We start from the raw sequence: 24,132 nt of genomic DNA, 5'->3' as shown, positions 1-24,132 counted from the left end.
AAAGAAAAATAATGAAATAAAAAATAAATATTTTGCGTTACATTTTTTACATCAGGTCGCGGGTCGGATGGAGAAGGAGGGGGACCAGCAGTATGAGGCCCCTGGTCTAATGGCCACTGGTACCCAGAGACCCAAGAACTTCTTGTTTCCTCTCCGGCATCCTTTGGTACCCTCATACCCCCTTAGCCTCCCTCCAGCTCTAGTACCCGGTGAGGGTTGGTAACCCCTTGTGCCCCTTGCTGGCCCTAAGTCCCCCATCACCCTCCCTGGTGTCTTATGGATCCTCTCACATCCTCTAAACTCTAATACTCTTGGTTCCCACTGAGAACATGTCGGGTATCATCTGGTACTCTCCACAACCTGTACCCCCTTCTAGCACTGTATCTCGAACCCAGTAAGTCTTTCGTACCAACCTCTCAATGCGGACAGGTGTGAAGAATCGTATCCGTATAAAGTCCCCCGCTACAGGTGTGAAGGCCCAGAAGAAGTCCTCCCCCAGGTAGGCTTTCTCCAGGGTGAAGTGCTGGTAGGTCTTCAGGCTGGTCGTCACCTCTGCCAGTGGGTTGGCGTGACCCTTATGGAGGGTTTGTTTACCAAAGTCCTTGTCCTTGAGCCAAGCAGGAGCGAAAGTGTTCATACAGCCATACACATTCAGATATCAGGCACTCATTTCCACACACGGTTTGTATTTGTTGCCTCACTGTGTCACTGCAGAGTCACCAGAAACACTGAGATGACATCACTGTGCACTGATAAGAACATGATCGGAACCGTTAGTCATTCCAGACTGCCAACAGCCTTTTACACTAGACTGGTATCATTGCCAGGCTTGCTAGCTGTCCTTGATGACGAATTCAGCTTCAGTTCAGTGCAGAGACACTTGTAGAGACACTCACAGAGACACTAATAGAGACATTCACAGAGACACTCACAGAGACACAGAGACTCACATAAACACTCACAGAGACATTCACAGAGACACAGAGGCTCACAAAGACACTCACAGAGACACAGAGACTCACAGAGACACAGAGACACTCACAAAGACACAGAGACTCACAGAGACTCACAGAGACACTCACAGAGACACAGAGACTCACAAAGACACAGAGACTCACAGAGACACAGAGATACTCACAGAGACACAGAGACACAGAGACACTCACAAAGACACAGAGACACTCACAGAGACACAGAGACTCACATAGACACAGAGACACTCACAGAGACACAGAGACACTCACAGAGACACAGAGACTCACAGAGACACTCACAGAGACACAGAGACACTCACAGAGACACAGAGACTCACAGAGACACTCACAGAGACACAGAGACACTCACAGAGACACAGAGACTCACAGAGACACAGAGACACTCACAGAGACACAGAGACTCACATAGACACAGAGACACTCACAGAGACACAGAGACACTCACAGAGACACAGAGACTCACAGAGACACAGAGACTCACAGAGACACAGAGACACTCACAGAGACACAGAGACTCACAGAGACACTCACAGATACACTCATAGAGACACTCATAGAGACACTTGCAGAGACTCAGGAAACATCGTCACTTTATTGATGTCATCACATCAAGACCGTGATCACGCTTTTTGCCGTTGGGGCTGCTCGACTTTGGACCGACCCACCTGAGGAGATGAGGGTCTCAGAATCAGCTACTTCTTTTAAATCACTTGTTCAAACCCACTTGGTTTCCTGTAAAGTCACACTTTTTAAACTAATTTTTTATCTTTCTATCTTTCTCAGTCCTTTCCCTGCTCTTACTCTGTTTATCTGTCCCTAACTCCTCTCATGTCTTTTACTGCCTTTAATTGTTGTTTTTAATCTATTTATCACCGTATTCTTTTACTGCTCTTCATCTTTGTATCTGTTCTTAATTTATTCTGAACTTGACTTTATTCCTTTATTAACCTCTTTATAATCTTCTTTTCTGTGATTTTGCCCATTTATAGCTTTTATTCCTTTTTAACGACTCATATTGACTTTTTGTGCTTCTTATTTGTATTTCATATAAATATCTTGTATCAAGCTCACTCTCATGTGAGCGGTATTCATCTTCTCATTTATGAGTGAATGTTACTCTGTTTAAACATCTGACAGTTTACAGATGGATCAGAAGAAAATGCATTCTTTAAAGGGTCTCAGCGATGAAGCAGTTTCTTGAGATAACGCATGATTTCTCTGTTTCTTTATTTTCACTCCAGTAATTATTTTAGACTTTTCCATGTGAACAAATCTCATGACTCTCATATCACAAGCCTCTCCACAGTTCAATAAATCCCACTTACACTTTGATTCTTTTAATTAAACTTTAATTTTGAAACTCAAACTGATTTTCTTACTAAACTGCAGTGAACGTTTCAGGCTGAGGGTAATAGCTATGTTTAGCCTCCGTCTACAGCCTCCCATGCTGGCCAGCCTCATCGGGAAGGCGGTGGTCCGGGACGGCCAGATCAATACTCAATTGATTGGGCCAGATTGCAGCAGCAGTCAGCGGGGCTAATATCCATCGCTCTTAACACAGTAATCAGAGGCGAGCCGCGGCGTTCAGGTCTGAGCTGCTGGCAGGAAGAGAAGCTGCCACCACTGTGAGATACTGCAGTTTGTGTGTGAACGCTCGCTGAGCCGCTGACTGCAGAGGCTTTTAATCTTCATCTCCATGGACTGAACTTGGACCGAACCGAACCTTGTTTCAAACTCACTAAACTCTATACTCAGCACTGGTACCATCAGTCCGCTGCTCAGTGCTGCCAGAGGTACAGAAATCTTTGACTTGCAGCTCAGATATAATATTTTATTTTACCAGCCAAGAACATGAGAGAACCAATGTGTCCTGCATGTACAGAGGGGTGCAGGTGGAGCAGGGCTAGGTGTGGGAGTGGAGAGGTTCTGTCCTGCTGTTAGATTTGTCTTTGATTTCACTGAGTTCAACAAGAATCTTTAACACTTCATTTATCTTCCATGATTACAATTTACATCGCACACATACAGTACAAAGACATGTCTCCACATATCCCACTGAACACCAGCCTCTACAGAGTCGTCGTGAGACTGAATCTAAACCAGCAGCCACATGAACACTGTGTACTTTGTTTTTATAGCTTGACAGTGAACAATATGTTGTTGTAAATAAATGAGTTCATTATTAAATATACCTGTTTTGTCCCAGTGTGGCAGCGGGGCTCTGACCTACAAGTGTTTGCACTTGTGAAGAAAATGATTTGCCTCAGTCAGCAACAGGCCCGAGGGCAGAGCTGAGCTGAGCCTCAGGCTGGATGTTTGTCAGCTAGTCAGACATGATTTAATAAAACAATAGCAGCTCCATGTGAGCAGCATTTCAATCTGATCCTGAAACAAGATGTCAGCGTCACATCTTGGCCATCTTGGCTGATTTCCTAAAACACTATTGAACCATGAAAAACATGAAATATAGCAACAGTCCAGGGATTATGGAAGTTATGTGGCAACAGCGTCATGAGAAATAAAATATTTTAATTTAAACGTATTCATGTGAACTAAATGTGCCTTTGAATTAAACATGAAAAATGACTAATGGATATAAAGGATTAATCTAATCTACTGTTGGATGACCTCACACACACACACACACACACACACACACACACACAGACAGGTTACCTTGAGTTTCTGTATTTTTCCAGCCAGAGAGGAGTGTGTGCCGACATGTTGGAAGAGAGACGGTTTAAAGCGAATCCTCAGGTTGGCTTTCTGTCTGTCACAGTGTTTCTGACAGAGACACAAATACATCGTCTTTATAAATCCTCAGAACATCCCAGCTGAACATCACAACAGAACGTCACAGCAGAACATCACATCAGAACATCCCAGCTGAACATCACAACAGAACGTCACTGCAGAACATCACATCAGAACATCTCAGCAGAACATCACAACAGAACAGAACAGCTTCTGAAGAGGAACACAGGATCAGCTGATGTTCTGATCTGATGTTTCTTTCTGCAGACGGACTGTGAAAGCTTCTGTTGGTGCTCATGAGATCAGTGTCAGATACTCACTGCATCTTTCTCTGGATTGCACACTTTGACCCACATGATGTGGTCCAGCAGCCAGTCGATGGGTTTGTCTTTGTAGAACATCAGCATGAACTCCACGATGAGCGACAGGTCTAACGACTTGAACATCTTACCTGTCAGAGAAGAAGGCGGTTTAGTTTGGTCAGTGAGAACAGCTCAGCTGTCAGAGTCTGATCTGAAGCATTTAGTTCTTACTTCCATTTCTCAGCTTCTACTTTTCTTGCTCAGAATAACCACACAGTTTCATAATGAAAATGTATTTAATGGAAACAGTTACAATCAAGATTCAAGCATTTTGTCACTGGCAAGCTAGCTTGTTATAACGGACAGGACAAAACAGGCATTTAATTTTAGCTGTTGATGTGTCAATAGAGGGATGATAGTCTGTAGGCTATAAAATAATTATACATGGTCTGTGAAACTTAAAGCTAGCAAGTTAACAACAGCGTTAACTGCTCCAACAGGCTAACATGAATGCTAGCTTCTCCAACAGGCTGACATCAGTGTTAGCTTCTCCAACAGGCTGACATCAGTGTTAGCTTCTCTAAACGGCTAACACCAGTGTTAGCTTCATTGCGACTGATAAAAAACAATGGTGCTGCTCATTTTGAATTCAGTCCAGGGTCTGTGGCCTTTTAATGTATGTAATCTTCAGTTAGCTCTGCTGTAGGCCCAAAGCTATATTCCTCTCCCGAAATAAGATCCCTCCTAAATAAACTTAGAGCTGAGATCAGATCTGAGTTCATCATCAATGCTTCCTTTCATCCAATCAATCAGAGCTCAGATGAGCTGCTGCTCAATACTAAATCCATCTTTCTAATCTCATGTTCACTGGTTGGTTTGTTTTCTGAATGAATCGGAACCGAAGCCACCTGTTACAATATTCAGCTGTTGTTTTTATCACTTTCTTTGGCATCAGCGAGCCTCCCGCTCTGCCAGCCGGGCTTGTTTCAGATTGAATTTGATGTGGAGATGATAGAGCAAGGTAGAGACACAACCGCACGAGAGAGAGAGAGAGGGAGTGATTTCAAGATAGATGGAGGTGAATACAAATGGAGGAGAGGAGCGATGGAGCCCAGCAGGAGTCTCGGCCCTGAACTGGATGATGTTGATTTCACTTGTGGATGTTTCTTCTCCGTCCAGACTGTCTGAGTGTCACCTCCTCCTCCCCGTCCTCCCCCAGACCTTGTTTTTGACCTTAGGATTCCTCCCTGACCCTGAGTCGCCTCCGAGCAGCGGCTGCTTTAATAAATTCATCAGGGTGAAGCTGACTCACTGAATTAAATCAGACAGAGCAGAGAGCTGCAGCGCTGCAGGGCTGCTCTGTAATTCAGCTGTTCAAATTTTGCATTTGCTTAGTTTAGCTTTAGTCCAGCCTCGTTTACATCTGCAGGGGGTTTTTATTCTGTTGCCTCGTCGCACATCCGGCCCTTCAGAGGCTGAAACGTCCAAACAAATCAAGGCGGAGCAGCAGGGGCAGGAGCCGGGCTGAGCTCTCTGTCGGCCTTTCAATTTACCCTCGTCATGGTTCGGTCCAGTGGGACGCTATGTTCAGTTCAGTTCAGTTTTTGACCTTTAAATCCCAGAGAAGGTCCCCTCGCCTCAACTCTGCTTGAACTGTTTGTTCATAGAAATGAAGACAATAAAGATGTGAAGTCAGGAGTTCTTTCAGGCGCCTGCACTTTAAATCCGCTCACCTTACATTCTGGTTCAGCTGGAGATTCATCCAGTGACCTCTGGACAACCGAACGTAAGAATCTACAAGGTGCCTCAGGACAGAAACTTACAGAGTGAAACGCTCATCAGGAATTTTAATATTACAGAAATATGTCTTCTAACCACATTTGGTGCGAAAATGTTTGTCTATTTAGAAATATATCTTCGGACTCTAAATCTGCAACTAAAGCGTCATTTTCACATGTGAAGCTACTTTTTAAGAAAATCATGCGCTGGGCTTACATCAGTGTGTGCTCTCCACATTCTCCCACTGGTCATTATCGCCATGATTATTCTGGTTCTGCTGTAACACTGACTGGATCTCAGAGCTGAATGATCTCGGACTCTCTGCTGTCCGACGCACTTATTCTCTTTAAGAAGAACAAAGTGCGACACACACTCCTCCATTAACTTCACTGTCAGAATGCTCATCATGCAACAGTTTCATCAGCTTCACACACACAGGGAGAATCACATCAGAGGATTTCTGTCTTAATGCTGAAACAGAAGGAAGAGTTTAAGTATGTTCTGCTCTGCACACGTCGGTCACGCTTAAATTAAAGGGATCAGAAATGCCTCTAAACATAAATCAGAGTTCTGTGTGTGTGTGTGTGTGTGAGTTAGTGTCAGAAGCAGAGACAATATAACACACAAAACGACATAATTGATTCTTTTCACCACTATCAGTCAAATCAATAATTCACACTGAAAATGTTTAATTTGTTTTGGTGGAGGAAGCAAGGCCTGGAGCAGAGAGATGAGGCGGAGACACTGGACTCAAACCAACATGTCTTCACCTCAGTACTGCAGAAGAGTCTCAGTGTGTATGGTCTGACTTGAAGCTGGTGATCGGAGGAGGGAACTCAATGACACACTGAACAAACCAAGTCCATGTTAACAGACAGAGCTGGGTTCTGTTTCCCTGACAAGAAGTCTGATCTTCTGATGCAGTTCAGGAAAAGCAGATTTAATATTTGACATTTAAAGCTGTTCATTTCACTTAGTTCAAACTATTTGTGTTGTGTAACTTACATTTTGATGCATATCTAGGATGTATATCACACTGACATTTAGACAATTAAAAGCATGTAACTGATGTTCTTAACGAGACATTAATGACCAGATATCAGTGTCTTCCACAGGACCAGTGACTCTTCTCCAGGTGTTCAGACTGAAAACAACGACGCGGCGGTTGAACTTCTCAGCAGTGGCGAGAGGACATGTCATGAGATCGTTCATGCTGATATGATCATTATTATTTCGTTTCATTACATATTTTCTGCAGTACAAAGTTTGCTGGTGAAACAGGAAGGTCAGGATGTCAGAAAAAGGTTTAATAACCTGGAATTAAGTTCATGCTCTTACGCTTCCCTCGACTTGAGTTTGAAGAGTGTTTGATTAATGAAATAATAATACCACATAAAATCCATCATTAAATGTCCCACAGTTTAATTATGAAGCTCTTCCATGTGTTAAAAACAGTTAGTGGTTGCTAACAAGTGTCTAAATGAGTCTACCGAGGTTGTCGGGGACAATTAAACGTCCTTACAGCGCACAGCGAGACTCATCTGCTCACTCGTCCATCTTTACAGGCCAACTTAAGTTACAAACTATTCTAACTCTGACTTTACAACTTGTAAACTCACCAGTTTATAGAAAATCTGTATAGTAATTGTGAAGTAAGACTCTTAGTGGTGGTGACGTTTAAGTCATGTGACCGTGACGTCGTCTGTTTATAGCCTCACATTAGCTTCTAACTGCTACACACTTAATTTACGTTCATCTGTGAAGATTATCTTGGTGAACAGACCCTGGAAGGATCAGAAACTTGTGTTTGACACATATTATTTTCATATTTTATTATCCATGCTAACTTCAGGGTTAGCTTTAAAGGACAAAGTCATTTGGAGACAAACTTTAGTGTTCATCTAAACCCAACCAGACTGTGAGGTCTGACTCGTCCAGATGTGGCCTGTGGGCATGTCTGTGTCATTTGCTAATAACATGATATTCTGGAGAGTTACTTTAAATTGTTCTCAGCTTTATTCGGACAGATGATGTTCAGAAGTGCGATGTGCGCTCGCTCTTCACTGACAGCGATTGTTACCATGACAGTCAATTCTTGTTTGAAGGAGTCTAAAACTGGAACTGTTCTTTTAACTCCTGCAGCTGTTTGATCGCCTCAGTTTAAAGTTTAGCGTCGGCGCTGTGTTAGGTCACTTTGTGTGGTTACAAAGACGTTCTGCTTCGTTGTCGAGCTGCTCTGTCTCTATAGGGACGATGGGGAGCGCTTGATTCGTCTGTCCCTGGCCTCAGTACTGACGGGCTAAGCACTCAGGGACCTATTAGATGGAAGTGGAGCAGCAAAGCCTCATGGGAAGAAAATGATGATGGGTAATTTTGTGTGTGTGTGTGTGTGAGACAGTGACTGTGTGTGTGTGTGTGTGTGTGTGTGTGTGTGTGTGTGTGTGTGTGTGTGTGAGTGAGACAGTGACTGTGTGTATGTGTGTGTGTGTGTGTGTGTGTGTGTGAGTGAGACAGTGACTGTGTGTGTGTAAACACTGACTCGCCTCACAAACACACACACTGTTTTGTTCGGTGTGTGTGTTTTGTGCCATTCGGTGTGTTTATTTTAGTCAAACTGTACATTTTTGTGGTCTTTCGAAGAAAATATGTTTGAATCAAATTATTGTTTGTCACATATTTTGTCAGTTTGCGTCAATAACTACATTACCGAGTCATCTCTGTCTAATTGTTGTCATGCATTTTTAATTTGTATGTCTTCCAAACATTTTAAGGTGTCTGGTTACCATGGTGACGTCTTATTATGTGCTAACCAGAGTCCAGATCAGCCGGAGCTTCCAGGCAAGTAACACCTGCGCTCCATATGGCTGATTGGATCCAGGACCACAGGAGTCATTGATTAGCTCTGACAGAATCATTAGAAAGCCGATCAGCCCGAGGAGACGCTTCAGTTCATCTGCTGGATGTAATTCAACCATCAGACGGACTTCAGCTTTCTGTTTCACCTCGCTGCTCCAACAGAAACTTCTCAACTGTGAACCTCTTTATTGAACTTTGGGAACACGATGTGACACCAGAACTAATCCCAAAGGTCCACTTACTTTGTCTCAGAGATTTCAGCCACATCTCACAGTCTGCAGGACGCAGAGGACTAACAAATCATACATACACATCATCACAAGAACACCATCTGGATTTATAGTTCAACACTTCCCATAAACCACACTTTTATCAAGTTGTGCTTATGATCTCTGACTCCCGTCAAAAGATGACTTTAACCAACAGAGTAGAAGCAGTGGATCGTCAGCTGCCAATAACCCTCGAAGTAGGAACAAAAAGCAAACGGGAATATCATCGGACTTCTTCTGCTTCTGCTTCTCTTTGAGCAGAAACAGCTGATCGGTCAGGTGCATTAGGAATGATTTCAGGAAAGGTGTTTCAAGCATGAACTCTTTTTCAAAAAAGAAACATTATGAGAAGTTTTTCTTCTAATTTTGTTTCCATTTACGTTTCCATCAGAAGCACGGCTCCTGAGCCTCCAGCTGAACCTGCTTAGCCTCTGTTCATGAAGAGGATTATAGTTGTTAATGTGAGGCTTCTTGTTATCGACTCACCGATGAAGCCGAGCTGAGAGAACTCCAGGATCATCCACTCCTCCAATGGCTGCTGCAGAGCAAAGTTCTTCATGGTGGTGAAATAGTTTGGACGAGCGACTATATCGTCCTCTAGCTGTGAGAGAGAGAGAGAGAGAGAGAGAGAGAGAGAGAGAGAGAGAGAGAGAGAGACTTTTTTTTTACTTTAAAAATAACTTTAGTTATTCTCAAAGATAAATAAAGTCAGGTATGCATCATCAGAACAAATAAAACCAGCAAACAAACAAGCGCGAACCCAAGAACAAACCCAAAAACAACCAATCAAAAAGAGAGCAGCAGCTCTCCTGCCCCCCCCCCACAGAACACAACACTCCTCCCTCCGCCCAGAGAAAAGAGAAAAGAGAAAGATCACCAACAGTGTGATAATAACCATGTTCAACTTTGAGACGAGCAGCAACCAGCCCCTTCATCACCTCTTCACCCTCAGTGCATCCTGAACCCTTCACCATGTTCTTCCTGGAGATCCAGATAGCGAGTTTAGCCACCGCAAACACAAAGTTCACCAGAATACACACATGCTTTTTTTCCTCACCAGATATTTGGGACCATAAATAAACAAATCTAAAGAAAATTGGTCCCCAAAACCTGAAACCCAAGACTCCAACAGCCCCAGCAGACCAGCCAAGCGCGGACACTGGGTGAACAAATGAACCAGGGATTCTTCGTGAGCACAGAACAGACAGCCCCTCCCATGACCAGGGTCCAGGTGTTTTATGTGTCAGTTTGTAGCTATTGCTCCGTGTATAATCCTCCACTGCAGATCAGCTGAACGCTTTTCTACAGGCAGCTTATACAAGGACCTCCAGCTGCCTGTCGGGGACTTATCCTGGCCAAACAACTCGGTCCACCTCGACACTTTCACTCCAACCAAGGAGCCCAGACGACACACTTTGACACACAGCTGGTACAGCGGCTTCTTCTCCATGTACTCCAACTTCCCAATCTTGGGAGTAACGAAAGTCAATAGTTTGTCCTTCTCCTCCTGCCACTCCCCCACCACAGGAGCAACTGTTAAGGCTGGAAAACTGTAAGGGCCTCCGTCATCCCACAGTTCATCACATTTTAAGTTTTTGACATAAGTCCTTGCGGGTCCTGGCAGGGAAGCACAGACCTCCTTTACCAGTCTGTCCAGGATCCTAGTGGACCTGATATCCATCCTATGAGCTAGACCCTCGAGAGATGTCCCTGCGTCATGCATCAGATGTCCCAGTTTGAGACACCCAGCTCTCTGCAGAGCACAGCACAGACTTGAGGATGACAGTGTTTGTGATGTTATCAAGTTATTGTATAGTAATGGTTCCTCCAAGAGCCACCTGCCAGGTGAAGCAGCAGAGTCCCTGGTGTGTTTCAGACCCTTCCACGCTTCCAGGACTGAGGTGTAAAACGGTGTCAGGCTGGTAAGGTCCACCTCATCCAGCCGGACCAGGAACAGCTGTTTGCTGTATCCTAGTCTACTTACTCTCTGTAGTAGTTGCTCCGCGGTCTCCTGCCATCGCAGACCACAATGGTACAGCAGCCTCTTGATGGTCTGCAGTCTGAAAGACATCATTTTTGCTCTTATATCCACCAGTCCCTGTCCTCCTTCCTCCACTGGAAGATAAAGAGCTGCAGCCCTGATCCAATGCTGTCCAGTCCAGAAGAAATCTACTAGATGCTTTTGGATGTCGTCTACCAGGCTCCCTGGTGGAGATAACACTTTTAACCTATGCCACAGTGTCGAGGCAACCAAATTATTAATAACCAGAACTCGTCCCCTGTATGACAGCTGAGGCAGCAGCCAATGCCATTTAGACAACCTAGCACGCACCTTCGCCACAACACCCTCCCAGTTCTGTTGTTGGAAATCCTGATCTCCCAGATACACCCGAGCACCTTCATCCCGCTCCTCTTCCATTGAAGTCCTGATGGAAGAACAGGCATCATGTTTATGTTTAAAGAGCCACAGTACAGAGCCTCACATTTAGCCCAATTAACCTGAGCTGAGGAGGCTCTTTGGTACAGTCCAAGGCTTTCTCTCAACAAACTCACATCAGCTTGAGAGAGAGAGAGAGAGAGAGGTTTAAAAGTACAAATGTGAAATAATACAAAAACAAATTCAGGTAAATGTCCATATGTATTATCAGCTACATAAAGTAAAAAGTATTCATTTGGTATAAAATGAGTTATCCAGTGGTTCCCAACCTCGGGGTCAGCATCAGCATCATTTATTCTATGATGGTATAAAACACCCAGTCTGTCAATCAATCAAATCAATACTGAAGACATAAGCAGCATGGGATCATGGGAGTTTTCAGGCATACTTGTTCTCAGACAAGGTGATGTTTTAAAGTTTTCTTCACGCCATGTTTCGCCTTGTTCTCTGACTCTCTGAAACTCTGTCACCTCGAGGAGAGGTGAGGATTAATCTGGTGTGATGATAAAGGAACACAATACAACAACATGTAGAACACACGTCGGGTTGTTTTTATTCATGAACACGTTTTGATCTTGAGTCTTGAGTCACTCTTGAGTCGTGGTCTGGCTGGTGTCAGATCTTTGTGCAGCTCTGAAGTCTTTAGATGAAATAAAATCCCTGGTGGTCAAATGTGTCACCAACCAACAGAAAACTGCTGCAATGAAGATGAAATCGTTGAAACAAGGGTCTCACACAGAAGTCGTTCAGAGGCAGAGGACGTGTTGACTGATCAGTTTTACTTTTGTTCAGCGGCAACACACAAATTCACCTTTACAGTAAAGATACCTGCGCCTGAACACCTCTGTTCCTGCTCCCTGACAGACATTTACATCCTCCACTTTTACCTCGGGGGAGTTGACACAGAGTAATTACCTTCTCCACCTCCTCCCTTCATCACCACACACCACAGAGGAAACGCTCTACAGAGTTCAGAGGGAGTTTAGGTGTCATAACAGACAGTCTGACTCTGCGCTGCTGTCAAAACACTTCCCAGCTCTGCCACCGCCAGCAGAGATGATGGCAGGGAAATCGCTCCATCACTGGAAAGTAGCCAGGAAAAAGAACCCCGGTTAAGCTCCGGCAGGGCGAGCTGTGTTCAAGGACAAACCTACAGAGTCGTAGATCCCACTGAGGGGAAGAAACCCAACTAGAACATTCATCTCCAGAAATCCTCTTCAGTCTGGACTGTGAAAGAGACCAGACACCTTCCTGAAAACAGAAAACGCTGCTCACTTCACCGAGAACACACTCAGACAGGGAAATATAGGAAGTTCAATTACATTTCAACCAGAACAATCTGGGTCCAAATGTAGCTCCACAACATCTCTTTTATGGTTTCACACTGGAGAAAATGCCACCTCAGAAATAAGAAAAAGGAGAATGAACACAAAATGTTTCTTGTTGTTAATAAAAAAGGACATTTTAGTACAAATTACACAAATTCTTTGAGAGATTTTGAGTTTTTGCAGTGAAGTACTGAGTTGAGGTTTGTAGTATTTCCACAGTATTATATTCTCTACTCTTTAACCCAACATTTGCATCTTCGTTCACTGATGAACTCCACTGCTTCAGTTCACACAATCTCTAATGTAAAGTTTGCTAAACAGCACTAATGCATATTAGGCCTATTGTGGATTATTATGGGCTATTGTGGCAGTGGAATATTGCTCTGAGTGGATTATTGTTAACTCTACTGAGTTAGTTGCGTCTTTCTTTACCACATTTATCAGAATATTTATTGGGACAATATAATTTGGACAAATTTGCCTTCATTCCTACAGTTTAGTTATGTTTTTGATGTAATACTTTGTTTTATTCAAAAGCATCATAATAACACAAATGAAAGTCAATTTAAAGTAAACTATACTCAGTGTTGGGGAGACGTAAACTACGTGTAGTTGAACTACATAGCTTAACTACAATTTGCTGTAACTTGCTGGTAGTTGAACTACATTCATATTTTGTGCTGCGTCAAGTAATTCAACTACTTTTTGGGTAATTTTTTGTAGTTTAAGTACTCAGTTTACAAACTACAATTTTGACCAATAACATGAAATATTTTTTATTAAATAAAGAACTATATAACATTAATTTTATCTTATTTTTTTTTTTTTTTAAAAGACATGAAACATGTCATGACATGCCAAGCCAACACTGCCTCTGATTGGCTTGCCCTGGCAGCACTCAAATGCTTCACAGAGTGGGCAGGTCTTTATGCCAAGGAAGGCAGTGCTCATATGGCACAAGCATGTCATGGACAACCCTCTCGCTACCACCGATGCACCCTGAATGTGCCGGCCTAACCACGGCCATATTTGAGCATGTACATGTCGGATATAGATGCATCTGCAGACACGACCTATGTGTTCACATGTGAGCCCTGCAAGCCTAAAACAACAATAATTTTGACTTTTTTCGACTTTTTCCTCTCGAGTTGAGAGCCATATTATTTCTGGCATGTGAATTTTTTGTAGACTATTATATTTTGTTTCACATACAGCATATGTTGATTTATTTAACACTGAGTTAAATGAGTATAATGAGTATAAGTAGCTGTTAAAGCTACTTTTTTTAGCAGTGGTTTTACAAACTACATTTCTCCAGGGGAAGAAATCTAGTTTGTTCAAACTACTGCCAGGCTGAACTACATGTAGTTTTACAAGTTAGGCTTGCAAAGCAGTTTCCCAAACATTGACTAAAATAAATAAATAAATAAATGAATAATAATAATAATAATAATAATAATAATAATAATAATATTTTTTTTTTCCTTGGGGCCCCTGGTGGCCAAGGGGCCCCAAGCGGCCGCTTAGTTAGCTTATGCCACGGGCTGGCTCTGACTTCCAGCCACTGTTCTGGTGATTGGGTTGCTCACTTCAATGATGACATGAATGAAAGTCTCACAGTGACTTCTTCTGTCAGAGGAGGTCATTGCTTACTGCAGGTGGAGAGTCTGATTAAAGACCACCATCACTAGTTAAATGTTCTTGCGCTCTGTAAAATGAGATTCCTCTGTAAGCAGTTGAGTAAATTATCAACATGTGAGATCTCCTCAGTGTGTTACCCTTCAACAGGTGGCATCCAGCAGCACCTGCTTTAGTGTTCAGATGTGAGAGGAAACAGGAGGAAACAGCCGCTGCCTGTCTTCTTCTTCTCATCTTTAAAGCGAACAAAGAGCATTTGATGAAGCACTGAGACACCTCCATTAACTTCCCCGTCAGTCTACCCACAATGCAACAGTTTCATCAGCCTCAAAGGATTACATCAGAGACACTTTTTATTTTAATGGCTGCCCTGATTAATCAGATCCAGTGCAGGGACATCAGCTGAGTCCCACTGAGAGTCTAAAATGAAGCTGCTGTGACGTTACATACATACATATATATATACATAGGCTATATATACACTACTCAAAATAAGTTAGGGATATTGTGAGAGACTCAGTGGATTTCATACATACGGTGTTTGTTTCACTTCAGAGAGTTTTGGAATAGGGAGGCAATTATATTGGGGTGATAGACACACCTCATTTTGTGTTTTCCACGTAATGGTCTCACTGCGTACAGTGTGCCTTACATATTGGGGCCAATACCACAAAACTAAAAGACGACCCTTTTCAATGTGGCATCAATTTCAACATTCTGTGGGTATAAAAAGCTGGTATTGTCAGTAAGTCATTCAAACAGCCATGAACACACGACGTCACTTAAAGGACGAGCAGCGCCACCTGGCCATAGTGCGCCTTCGGGTCGGTGGCAGGTAGTCAGATGTTGCTCGTGAACTTGGTGTGTCTCAAAGTGTCATCAGCAGACTTGCATCAAGACACAGAACTACTGGCAGAGTTTCTGACAGACCCAGGAGTGGAGCCCCACGAGTGACAGACCACAACGATGACCAGTACCTAAGGACCTATGCACTCAGACATCGTTATGCAACTGCCACACAGCTGCAGGCCCAGTTACGAGATGTGAGGAGATGGCTCAGTCACTGCACGTTCTTACCTCAGAGACATCATAGAACCCATCATCATCCCCCAATTCCGCCAGCACACCCCCAACACCAGGCAAATCGATCACCCACCTCTTTATCAGCGCATAAGTCACACAGGTGCAATTAGGCTACACATGTATCGTGTGTGTGGGGGGGTGTGGGTGCGTGTGTGTGTGTGTGTGTGTTTGTGCCAACAGGTGTATCCAAGTAGTAAACAAGCCCATTAGCGCATATATACCCCCGTGGATATAAACACACACATGTGAGAATGGAAGAAACCGGCAGCAAAAGAAACAAGCGGGCACCGTCGTGTACCGCGGAGGAGATGGGCGTCATAGTGGACGAGGTCTGGCAGCACTGTGATGTTTTATTGGGGGGAGCAAGGGGCAAAAAGAACATCACGATGAGGAACCGTGTTTGGCAGGCCATAACCGATAAGATTTCCCCCTCCAGCCTGTGTGGCCTGCGTGACTGGGGTGCTGTGAGGAAGAAGTGGCAGGAGTTCCAGAGCCAAACAAAAAAGAAGAGTGCGAAGGTGAGGAGAGAATCCATGGGCACGGGTGGGACGACCCTCACTCCTGACGAGGAGAATACATTTTTTTTTTTTTTAAGATTTTTTCTGGCATAGACACCTTTATTAAGCAGTAGACAGATAGGAAATATGGGAGAGAGAGGGGGATGTGACATGCGGCAAAGGACCTTCGGCCGGAATCAAACCGGGGTCGGCTGCGTATGTGGCATGCGCTCTAACCAGTCGACCACCTGCGCGCCCCGAGGAGAATAATTTCAATAAACTACTTTGGTTTCCTTTTCAAATGTGTATTGTGTGGATCATTTTGCATTGAAATGAGGGTGTCAAACCTAGCATAAAAAGTCCCAGGCAATTTGTAATTTATCTAAGCGTACGTTCATGACGTGTGCGTAATGTGCGCCCTGACGCACGTGCTTCTCACTACTTTCAGCACAGCATGTTTTGCCGCTAATTTCCCACTTGTGACCTGGTCACCTCAGAAACGTGGACACTATACTCCCACATACTGTATGCAACAATACTTCCAGTGCCAGACTTTCAGGTAAAGCACCTGGACACTGCAGCAATAAATTATAGTGTGCAGGACATTACATGTAGCCTACATCTGCTGGTTCTGTTTATTTTTTTCAGCCTTCAGGCCTGACAGTTATGGGTGGTGTGGTGGTTGTGAGTTGTGGGTTCATGGTTTAGTGATCAGTGCTTGGTGACTGGTGGTGAAGGGGTAGGGGCTGGGGTTGTTGGACCTCAGAAGAGGTTGATAAGTTCCTGTCTGGTCTGGGCACTGGCCTGATGGAGTACTGCTCGCACATCGCAGGGTTCGGGGCTTCGTCCTCTGAATGTTCCTCTTCGTCATCCACAGGAGGCGGCTCATCTGCGCCAATGCGCACTGCGATGTTGTGCAGCATGGCGGTGACAACAATCATGCGGCAACACTTGAGTGGTGACAAGCGCAGCCCCCCCCCCGACGAACGATGAATGCACCTGTAGCGGGACTTCCAGATGCCAAACACCTGTTCAACCTTCGTCCTGGTGCGTGTGTGGGCCTCATTAAACCTCTCCTCCTGTGGTGTTGCTGGGTTGGTTACCTGCGTCACGAGGTAACTCCGGAGAGGGTAGCCACTGTCCCCTAGGAGGATGCTCCTACCAAACGTGGCTCTGCTAGCCTTCTGCCCCACAGCTGAGTTGGCCCACATGAAGCTGTCGTGTGTGCCTCCTGGCCACTTGGCGACGATGTCAGTGATGAGGCCATTGTGGTCGACCACCACCTGGGTGTTGATGGCCACGTAGTGCTTTCTACCGATCCAGCAAGGATCCACCAGGGAGGGATTGTGGATTGGAATGAGGGTGCCATCCACCGCACCGAACACCCGGGGGATCCCAGCCACTGCGTGGAACCCTTGGTGGACCTGGCGAGCCTCGTCCTGTGTGGTGGGCATCTTTATGTGGGTCCGGGCATGGCGCAGGAGAATCGGTGTCACAGCTGCCACACTCCGTGACACCGATGCCTTGCTGAGGCCGGTGCCGTCCCCCACCACCTCCAGGAAGCTCCCCACTGCGTAAAAACACAGCGCAGCCACGGAGCTGCACCTCCGGGCTGAGGGCAAAATTGCAGCGGGTTGCTCTCTGGATGTGTGGAGACACCAGAGTGATCAGCCGTTGGATCTCCGCACGGGGCAGCCAGTACTTTGCCTGGACAGCCCGGTCTGACAGCACGTCCAGTGGGGAGAAGTACTGACGAACGTATGCATTTATGTAAACCGTCTGGCTTTTTGTATGTGTTGTGCTATAAACTCATATATGCAGATGTCTGTGGAAAACTTAAACGTATAATGCAATAAAAAGTTTTTTTTTCTTCTCTACTATTAGCCTATGTTTCTTGCGCCAGTGGTCCGCAGGATATAAATTTCCCTGACGTGTCTTGATCACTGAGCATTTGGTCGCTAAGAAGGCTGTTAAGAGTGGGTCAGCTCTATCTTACATTTCCTTCTTAGTGAAAGATCTTCTTAAGCTAAGAGCGACTCTGGGAAACACATCCTTCTTTCACAGCGTTCTTAAGAGCGCTCCTAAGAAGATCTTAGCACTTAAGAGCTTCTTAATGAATCTGGGAAACGCGGCCATTGTCAATTTTTGTTATTTGGGGCTATCCTTGTTATTGTCTACATTTTTGGGGTAATAAATATTAAACTAATGAAAATGGTGTTTCTTCTCATTCATTATTAGTAATATCAAAGGGAACTTTTACTTATTTCATTAAAATTCAGACCAAATAGGAAAAGCACTCATGTAAACAACAATATCCCTAATTTATTGTGAGTAGTGTATATATATATATATATATATATATATATATATATATATATATATATATATATATATATATATATATATATATATATATATATATATATATATATATATACATACATATATACATACATACATACATACATACATACATATATATATATATATCTATATATATATATATATATATATATATATATGTATATATATATTAGGGCCCGGACTCGATTAAAAAAATTAATCGAATTAATAAGAGGCTTTGTAATTAATTAATCGAAATTAATCGCATTTTAATCGCATATAAATATTTGGCCTGAGAACAGTGAGAAGCAATTTTTTTCACATGGATTTTAGTATACCATTGAATAATGACTGAATACAGAAGCTTAAGCAACAAAGCATTGTTTTTTGTTTTTTTTCATAGTTTATAGTTGTAGTTTTCGTTAAGGTTCTCTAGTCTTCTAGTTTCAGCTTAATAATTTATATTTGATATTTGAGTTAGTCTATTTAGTTATTGTATATAATTCAGCCTTTAGTTGTATTTGTTTCTTTTACCTACCTCATTGTTTTTGGATTTTGATTCATGTCAAGTGGCTGTAACACTTTAATTTCCCTTTGAGATTAATAAAGTACTCTATCCATCAACCAGTGTCTCATATAACTGGCAATTTCAAAAGTGGTATTTTTATTAACCCCACTCTGTAGTAGTAGCTATATCTACATACATTTTAAGCTAATCATTTTGACTAATCACCATACTTTGGTTTTGTAGAAATTGCATTTTTGCTGTACCCTGTGCTGGTTAAAAATTACAAAAGTAATAATTCAAAGTAATGTTTCTCTGTTACTGTATTTGTTTATTATCCAAGTTTGTCTTTTGCATCCCTCGGGATCAACTCGTCTCCGTCCTCCTCATCCTCTGCCATCTTTCCATCAAGTAACGTAACTCACTCAAGCTAACCTGTCTGTGCAGCAGACACGTTGTTAGTCCGTGGTGTCACCGTGCTACAAGTGCTTCTGTCGGCGCCACATACATGGCCATGTGTGGCGGTGGCATCACCGACTTATCCTTTCATTTCAGACCGCAACAGAAAGCTCTGCTGCGCTGAACTTCAGAGGTGTTCATAAAAATGTAACTTGTGTGGACGCTACCGCGCTTCTTGGTCAATAAAAGAGCTAAGCTACTGAAAAGCTATTTCATTCAGAAAGTAGCGACGCTACCACCATGCTACGGAGAAATGTAGTTAAACTAGTAACGCCGCTACTTGTAGCGACGTTACTGCCCAATACTGCATGAACGCTATGCATGAACGTTTGTTGGTGCTCCAGTATAATCGGTACCCCTGAAACTCATCCAGTGAGAAACGTTCCGCGGTGCAAAAATTAGTGCGATTAAAATGTGTTAATTTTTTTAACGCGTTATTTTTTGTGTCATTAATTAATCGTAATTAACACGTTAAAGTCCCGGCCCTAATATATATATATATATATACATATATATATATATATATATATATATATATATATGTATATATATCCAATCCAATCCCAATCCACTTTATTTATATAGCACGATTTTAACAAACGCATGGTTTCCAAAGTGCTGCACAAAAGGATAAAACAGAGATGAAAATATACATGTATACACATAAAAACACATAAAATCAACACTCTACATGGTGTCAAAAGCCAAAGAAAAGAGGTGGGTTTTAAGAAGAGTTTTAAAATGAGACAGAGAGGCGGTCTGTCTAATGTGCAGCAGCAATCCATTCCAAAGCTTTGAAGCTGCAACGGCAAATGCTTGATCCCCCCTGAGCTCAAGCCTAGCTTTAGGCACTGTCAGGAGCAGCTGGTCAGCTGACCTGAGAGATTGGCTGGGAGTGTAGGGGTGCAGCAGCTCAGAGAGATAAGGTGGGGCAAGGCCATTCAAGGCTTTGAAAGCAAATAAAAGAATTTTAAAATGAATCCTAAAATGGACGGGCAGCCAGTGGAGTGAAGCTAAAACAGGTGAAATGTGCTCATACTTGCTTGTGCCAGTTAAAAGACGTGCAGCAGCATTTTGTACCAATTGCAGACGAGCAATGGAGGACCCACTAACCCCCATATAAAGTGCATTACAGTAATTCAGTGTAGTGGTCACAAAGGCGTTGGTTACTGTCTCAAAGTGCCGTCTCAGAAGAACTGGTTTGATTTTTACCAGCTGCCTTAACTGGAAAAAGCTAGTCTTCACCACAGCTTTAATCTGGCTGTCAAATTTAAGGTCTGAGTCCACTTTTACACCCAGATTGTTCACAATTGGCTTATGATACTTATGATACAAAGAAACCAAATCAACCGGGGGGCAGTGTTGGGGAGTAACGAATTACATGTAACGACGTTACGTAATTTAATTACAAAATGTACGTAATTGTAATCCGTTACATTACTGGGAGAAAATATGTAATTAAATTACAGTTGCTTTTGGAAATTTCAATGATTACAACTTAAGTTACATTTGAAAAATCACAGCAAAAGCTCGGATTTATGAAATAGTTTTTCGCCCCTCCTGGATTCATGTTTGTTTTTAGTTTTTTTCATATCAATATCCTCCTTCCAAAACTGACGCTTGTGATTGGCTCTCTCTGGTCATGTGCCATTCGACTCAACCGACAAACCGCACGGCGGCAGTCAGACTCAGCAGCAACAGTGTCGGCGGCGCACAAGATGTTCCTGGGCTGGAAATACAAAAAAACACTTCATACAGACAGAAGCCAGGCTTCCCTGTATACAAAGGTGGCTCTCTGTTAACCCGGCTAGATCACCATGGTAACTTATGCTTAGCTCATAACCTGGTCCCGACCAGGTTCTGTTCAGAGTTTAATCATAAAATCGGCTCTAAAAGCGCCGCTGTTTCACTATTTAACTCATTTACAGCTGGCGTCACCTTTCCTTTGAAAGTCCAGTGGAGCTGGATCAGAACATTTGTACGGAGGGAGAGATCGAGCTGACCCGCTGCTGTTTACTTTCTCTCTGAGCGTCTCCGCCTACAGATGTTCAGCTGAGGGGATACGCTGCTCAGCTGTTGATCCGACTCGCGTTAGGAGGTCATTTATTAGGCTGTAGCCTATTTACTTTTATATACAGTCACTCACCACTGAAAGAAGTTGTGCGCTCGCAGCAGGACAGATAATTTAACTTAATGTGGCCATGAATAAATGAATAGTTTCGCCTGTTATGTGTTGCCCAAACGCAGTAAATCTTGAGTAGGTCTTCTCTGTTTTCTCACATTTAAAAAGGTCTTTGTACAGAGACAACATGAGATTTGCTTGTAGCTACAGCACCTAAAAAACCCACTGTAACCTATTTTCATATGCACACCCAGCCTCGCTTTCAATAAAACACACACTGGCATTTTATAATTGCGATCAGTGAAATATATGAAAACAATATTAAACACAGTTTAAAACAACAGTTGTTGTTGCTCTAAAGCTTCATATTTAAAAGCAGCTCAATGTAGAGCTGTCAGAAATTAAAATCAGCCTCCTCTTGTCATATTTGCAGCAACACTGTTGCTTCAGGCCGTGATCAGGCTTTTTATATCGCTCATACTCTCTCCATTAAAACAACCTGCTCCTGTTGGCTGAAATCAGCCCGTTGTCGCTCCATTTAGTGAGGAAGTGAGCCTCCCTCAGTACAGGCCGAAGGTCAGACTCATAATATATGGTTCAACCTTTGAACTGAAAGGTTTATCACACTATAGGTCTTAAAATGTGAAAATTCTAAATTAAGAAAAGTAATGAAAATGTAATCAAATGTAATTAGTTACATTACTTTGAGAAAGTAATTGAAATAGTTACACTACTATTACATTTTCAACAGGGTAACTTGTAATTGTAACCAATTACATTTCCAAAGTAATCTTCCCAACACTGCCGGGGGGGGGGGGGGGGCTCACAGAAGTGCTACCAGAGACCATGACTTCTGTCTTTTCCTCATTAAAATTCAGAAAATTTAAAGACATCCAAGCTTTAAAGTCATGTAAACACTTCAGCAGTGGGTTAACAGAGTAGATCTGGCTGTCATCCACATAGCAGTGAAAAGAAATGCCATGTTTCCTGAGAATGGAACCAAGTGGGAGTAGGTAAAGAGAAAATAAAAGAGGGCCAAGCACAGAGCCCTGTGGGACCCCACATGAAAGAGGAGCAGTGGAGGACACAGAGTCATCAAGGCTGACACAGAAAGTCTGATGTGACAGGTAGGACCTGAACCACTCTAGTGCTGTGCCACTGATGCCCACTCACTGCTCCAAACGAGCAATCTGGATTTCATGGTCCACTGTATCAAATGCTGCAGTCAAATCTAAAAGTACAAGGACAACAAAGTGACCAGAGTCAGTAGCTAAAAATATATTATTAAAAACTCTTAAAAGCGCTGATTCTGTGTTTTGTAATGTTTTAAAACCAGATTGGAAAATCTCAAGAATATTTTGTTCATTTAAAAAGTCCATGAGCTGGGAATACACATCTCTCTAAGATTTTAGAGAAGAAAGGCAATTTGGAGATAGGCTTATAATTTGCCAAAACAGCAGGATCCAGTCCAGGTTTTTTTAGTAAAGGCTGCACAACTGCATGTTTAAGATTTACAGGGACTACTCCAGAGGACAGACTGCTATTAATAACTGTGAGACAAGATGGCCCAACAGTGGGAAAAACCCCCTAAATAGTCGGCGCGGGACAGTATCATCCGGAGAACCTGAGGGCTTCAAATGACTCACAATCTCCTGCACAAAAGGCAGGATCACAGGCTCAAACGTGTCCAACACAGCAGAGCAGGGGTCAGACACTCAAGGGTCATAAGCAGGAGGTGCAATGATTGCTCTGGTAGAAGTAGTGAAGAAAGTTCTCACACACAGCAGGGGAGGCCTCAATTCCAGTCTGTGGTGAATTCAGAACAGAATTGATAACTTTAAACAACACACGAGGCTTATGACAGTTTAAAAGAACAATATTAGAAAAATATTTTCTTTTAGCCTCTTTCACAGTGGATTGGTAATGACGCCAGCAATCCCTCAGTATTTGAAAAGACACTTACTATTTTTTTTTTTTCACTTTTGCTCTTTTCGACAATCCTGTCTGGCAGTGCGGGTTGTTTCATTCAGCCAAGGCTCGGATTTAGCTTTCTGCTGCCTGGTCTTTAATGGAGCCACAATGTCTATGGCAGTTTGACAGGTGTCCAGAAACCATGCGTTAAGAGCCTCTGTATCCTCACACACAGACTCGGGAATGACGCAGTTCTGACTGAAAACTACGGGGAAGTGAGCAGCAGCGGAAGGGTTAATGACTCGACATCTGCGAGCAGCAGCGCGAGGTTTAACTGTGGGACAGCAAACAGCAGCTTCAAACAGTACAGGCATATGATCCGAGAAAAAAGCGTCACAGACCTCCAGGTTAAGAACAGGCAGACCATAAGATAAAACAAGATCAAGTGTGTGACCATGTTCATGTGTAGGCCCAAGCACAGACTGCATGCGATTAAAAGAGTCAATGATGTTTAAAAAGTCTCACGCCAAAGGGTTTTCAGGGCAACACACATGAATATTACATCTCCAACAATTAGCACCTGGTCATATTTGGGCATAATATCAGCCAAGAACACCGTGTGAGAATGCCCCAGCTCAAACAGGCTGAATTCAAAGCTGGGGAAGGAAGATGACAGCGATAACTGTTTACATTTAAAGTCACTTTCAAAAACAGTCGCAATTCCTCCTCCTCGACCAGATGTCCACGAAGAGTTAAAAAAGCAGCACTCATCAGGTAAAAGTTCGATGAAGACACTGGACTCACCAACACTCAGCCAGGTCTCGGAGATGAAGAGGAAATCTCATCTCATATAT

General features: G+C 43.2%; 1 protein-coding gene across 2 annotated transcripts in view; it reads right to left on the bottom strand.

Moving 5' to 3' along the window:
• Window positions 1–24,132, bottom strand: part of mgat4b (alpha-1,3-mannosyl-glycoprotein 4-beta-N-acetylglucosaminyltransferase B) — a 143,374-nt gene that overhangs the window by 17,080 nt on the left and 102,162 nt on the right. For both annotated transcript variants that reach the window (XM_030396379.1, XM_030396380.1), the window contains 4 exons: window positions 9,442–9,556; window positions 4,070–4,200; window positions 3,672–3,779; window positions 414–607 (listed from right to left, as the gene is read on the bottom strand). In XM_030396379.1, the coding sequence (XP_030252239.1) occupies window positions 414–607; window positions 3,672–3,779; window positions 4,070–4,200; window positions 9,442–9,556 (548 nt within the window). The remainder of the gene's footprint in view (window positions 1–413; window positions 608–3,671; window positions 3,780–4,069; window positions 4,201–9,441; window positions 9,557–24,132) is intronic.

This window comes from Sparus aurata, chromosome 18 (genome assembly GCF_900880675.1).
Source record: "Sparus aurata chromosome 18, fSpaAur1.1, whole genome shotgun sequence".
Lineage (NCBI taxonomy): Eukaryota > Metazoa > Chordata > Actinopteri > Spariformes > Sparidae > Sparus > Sparus aurata.
Note: the sequence above shows the minus strand (reverse complement) of the source record. Positions and strands in the feature narration are given on the sequence as shown.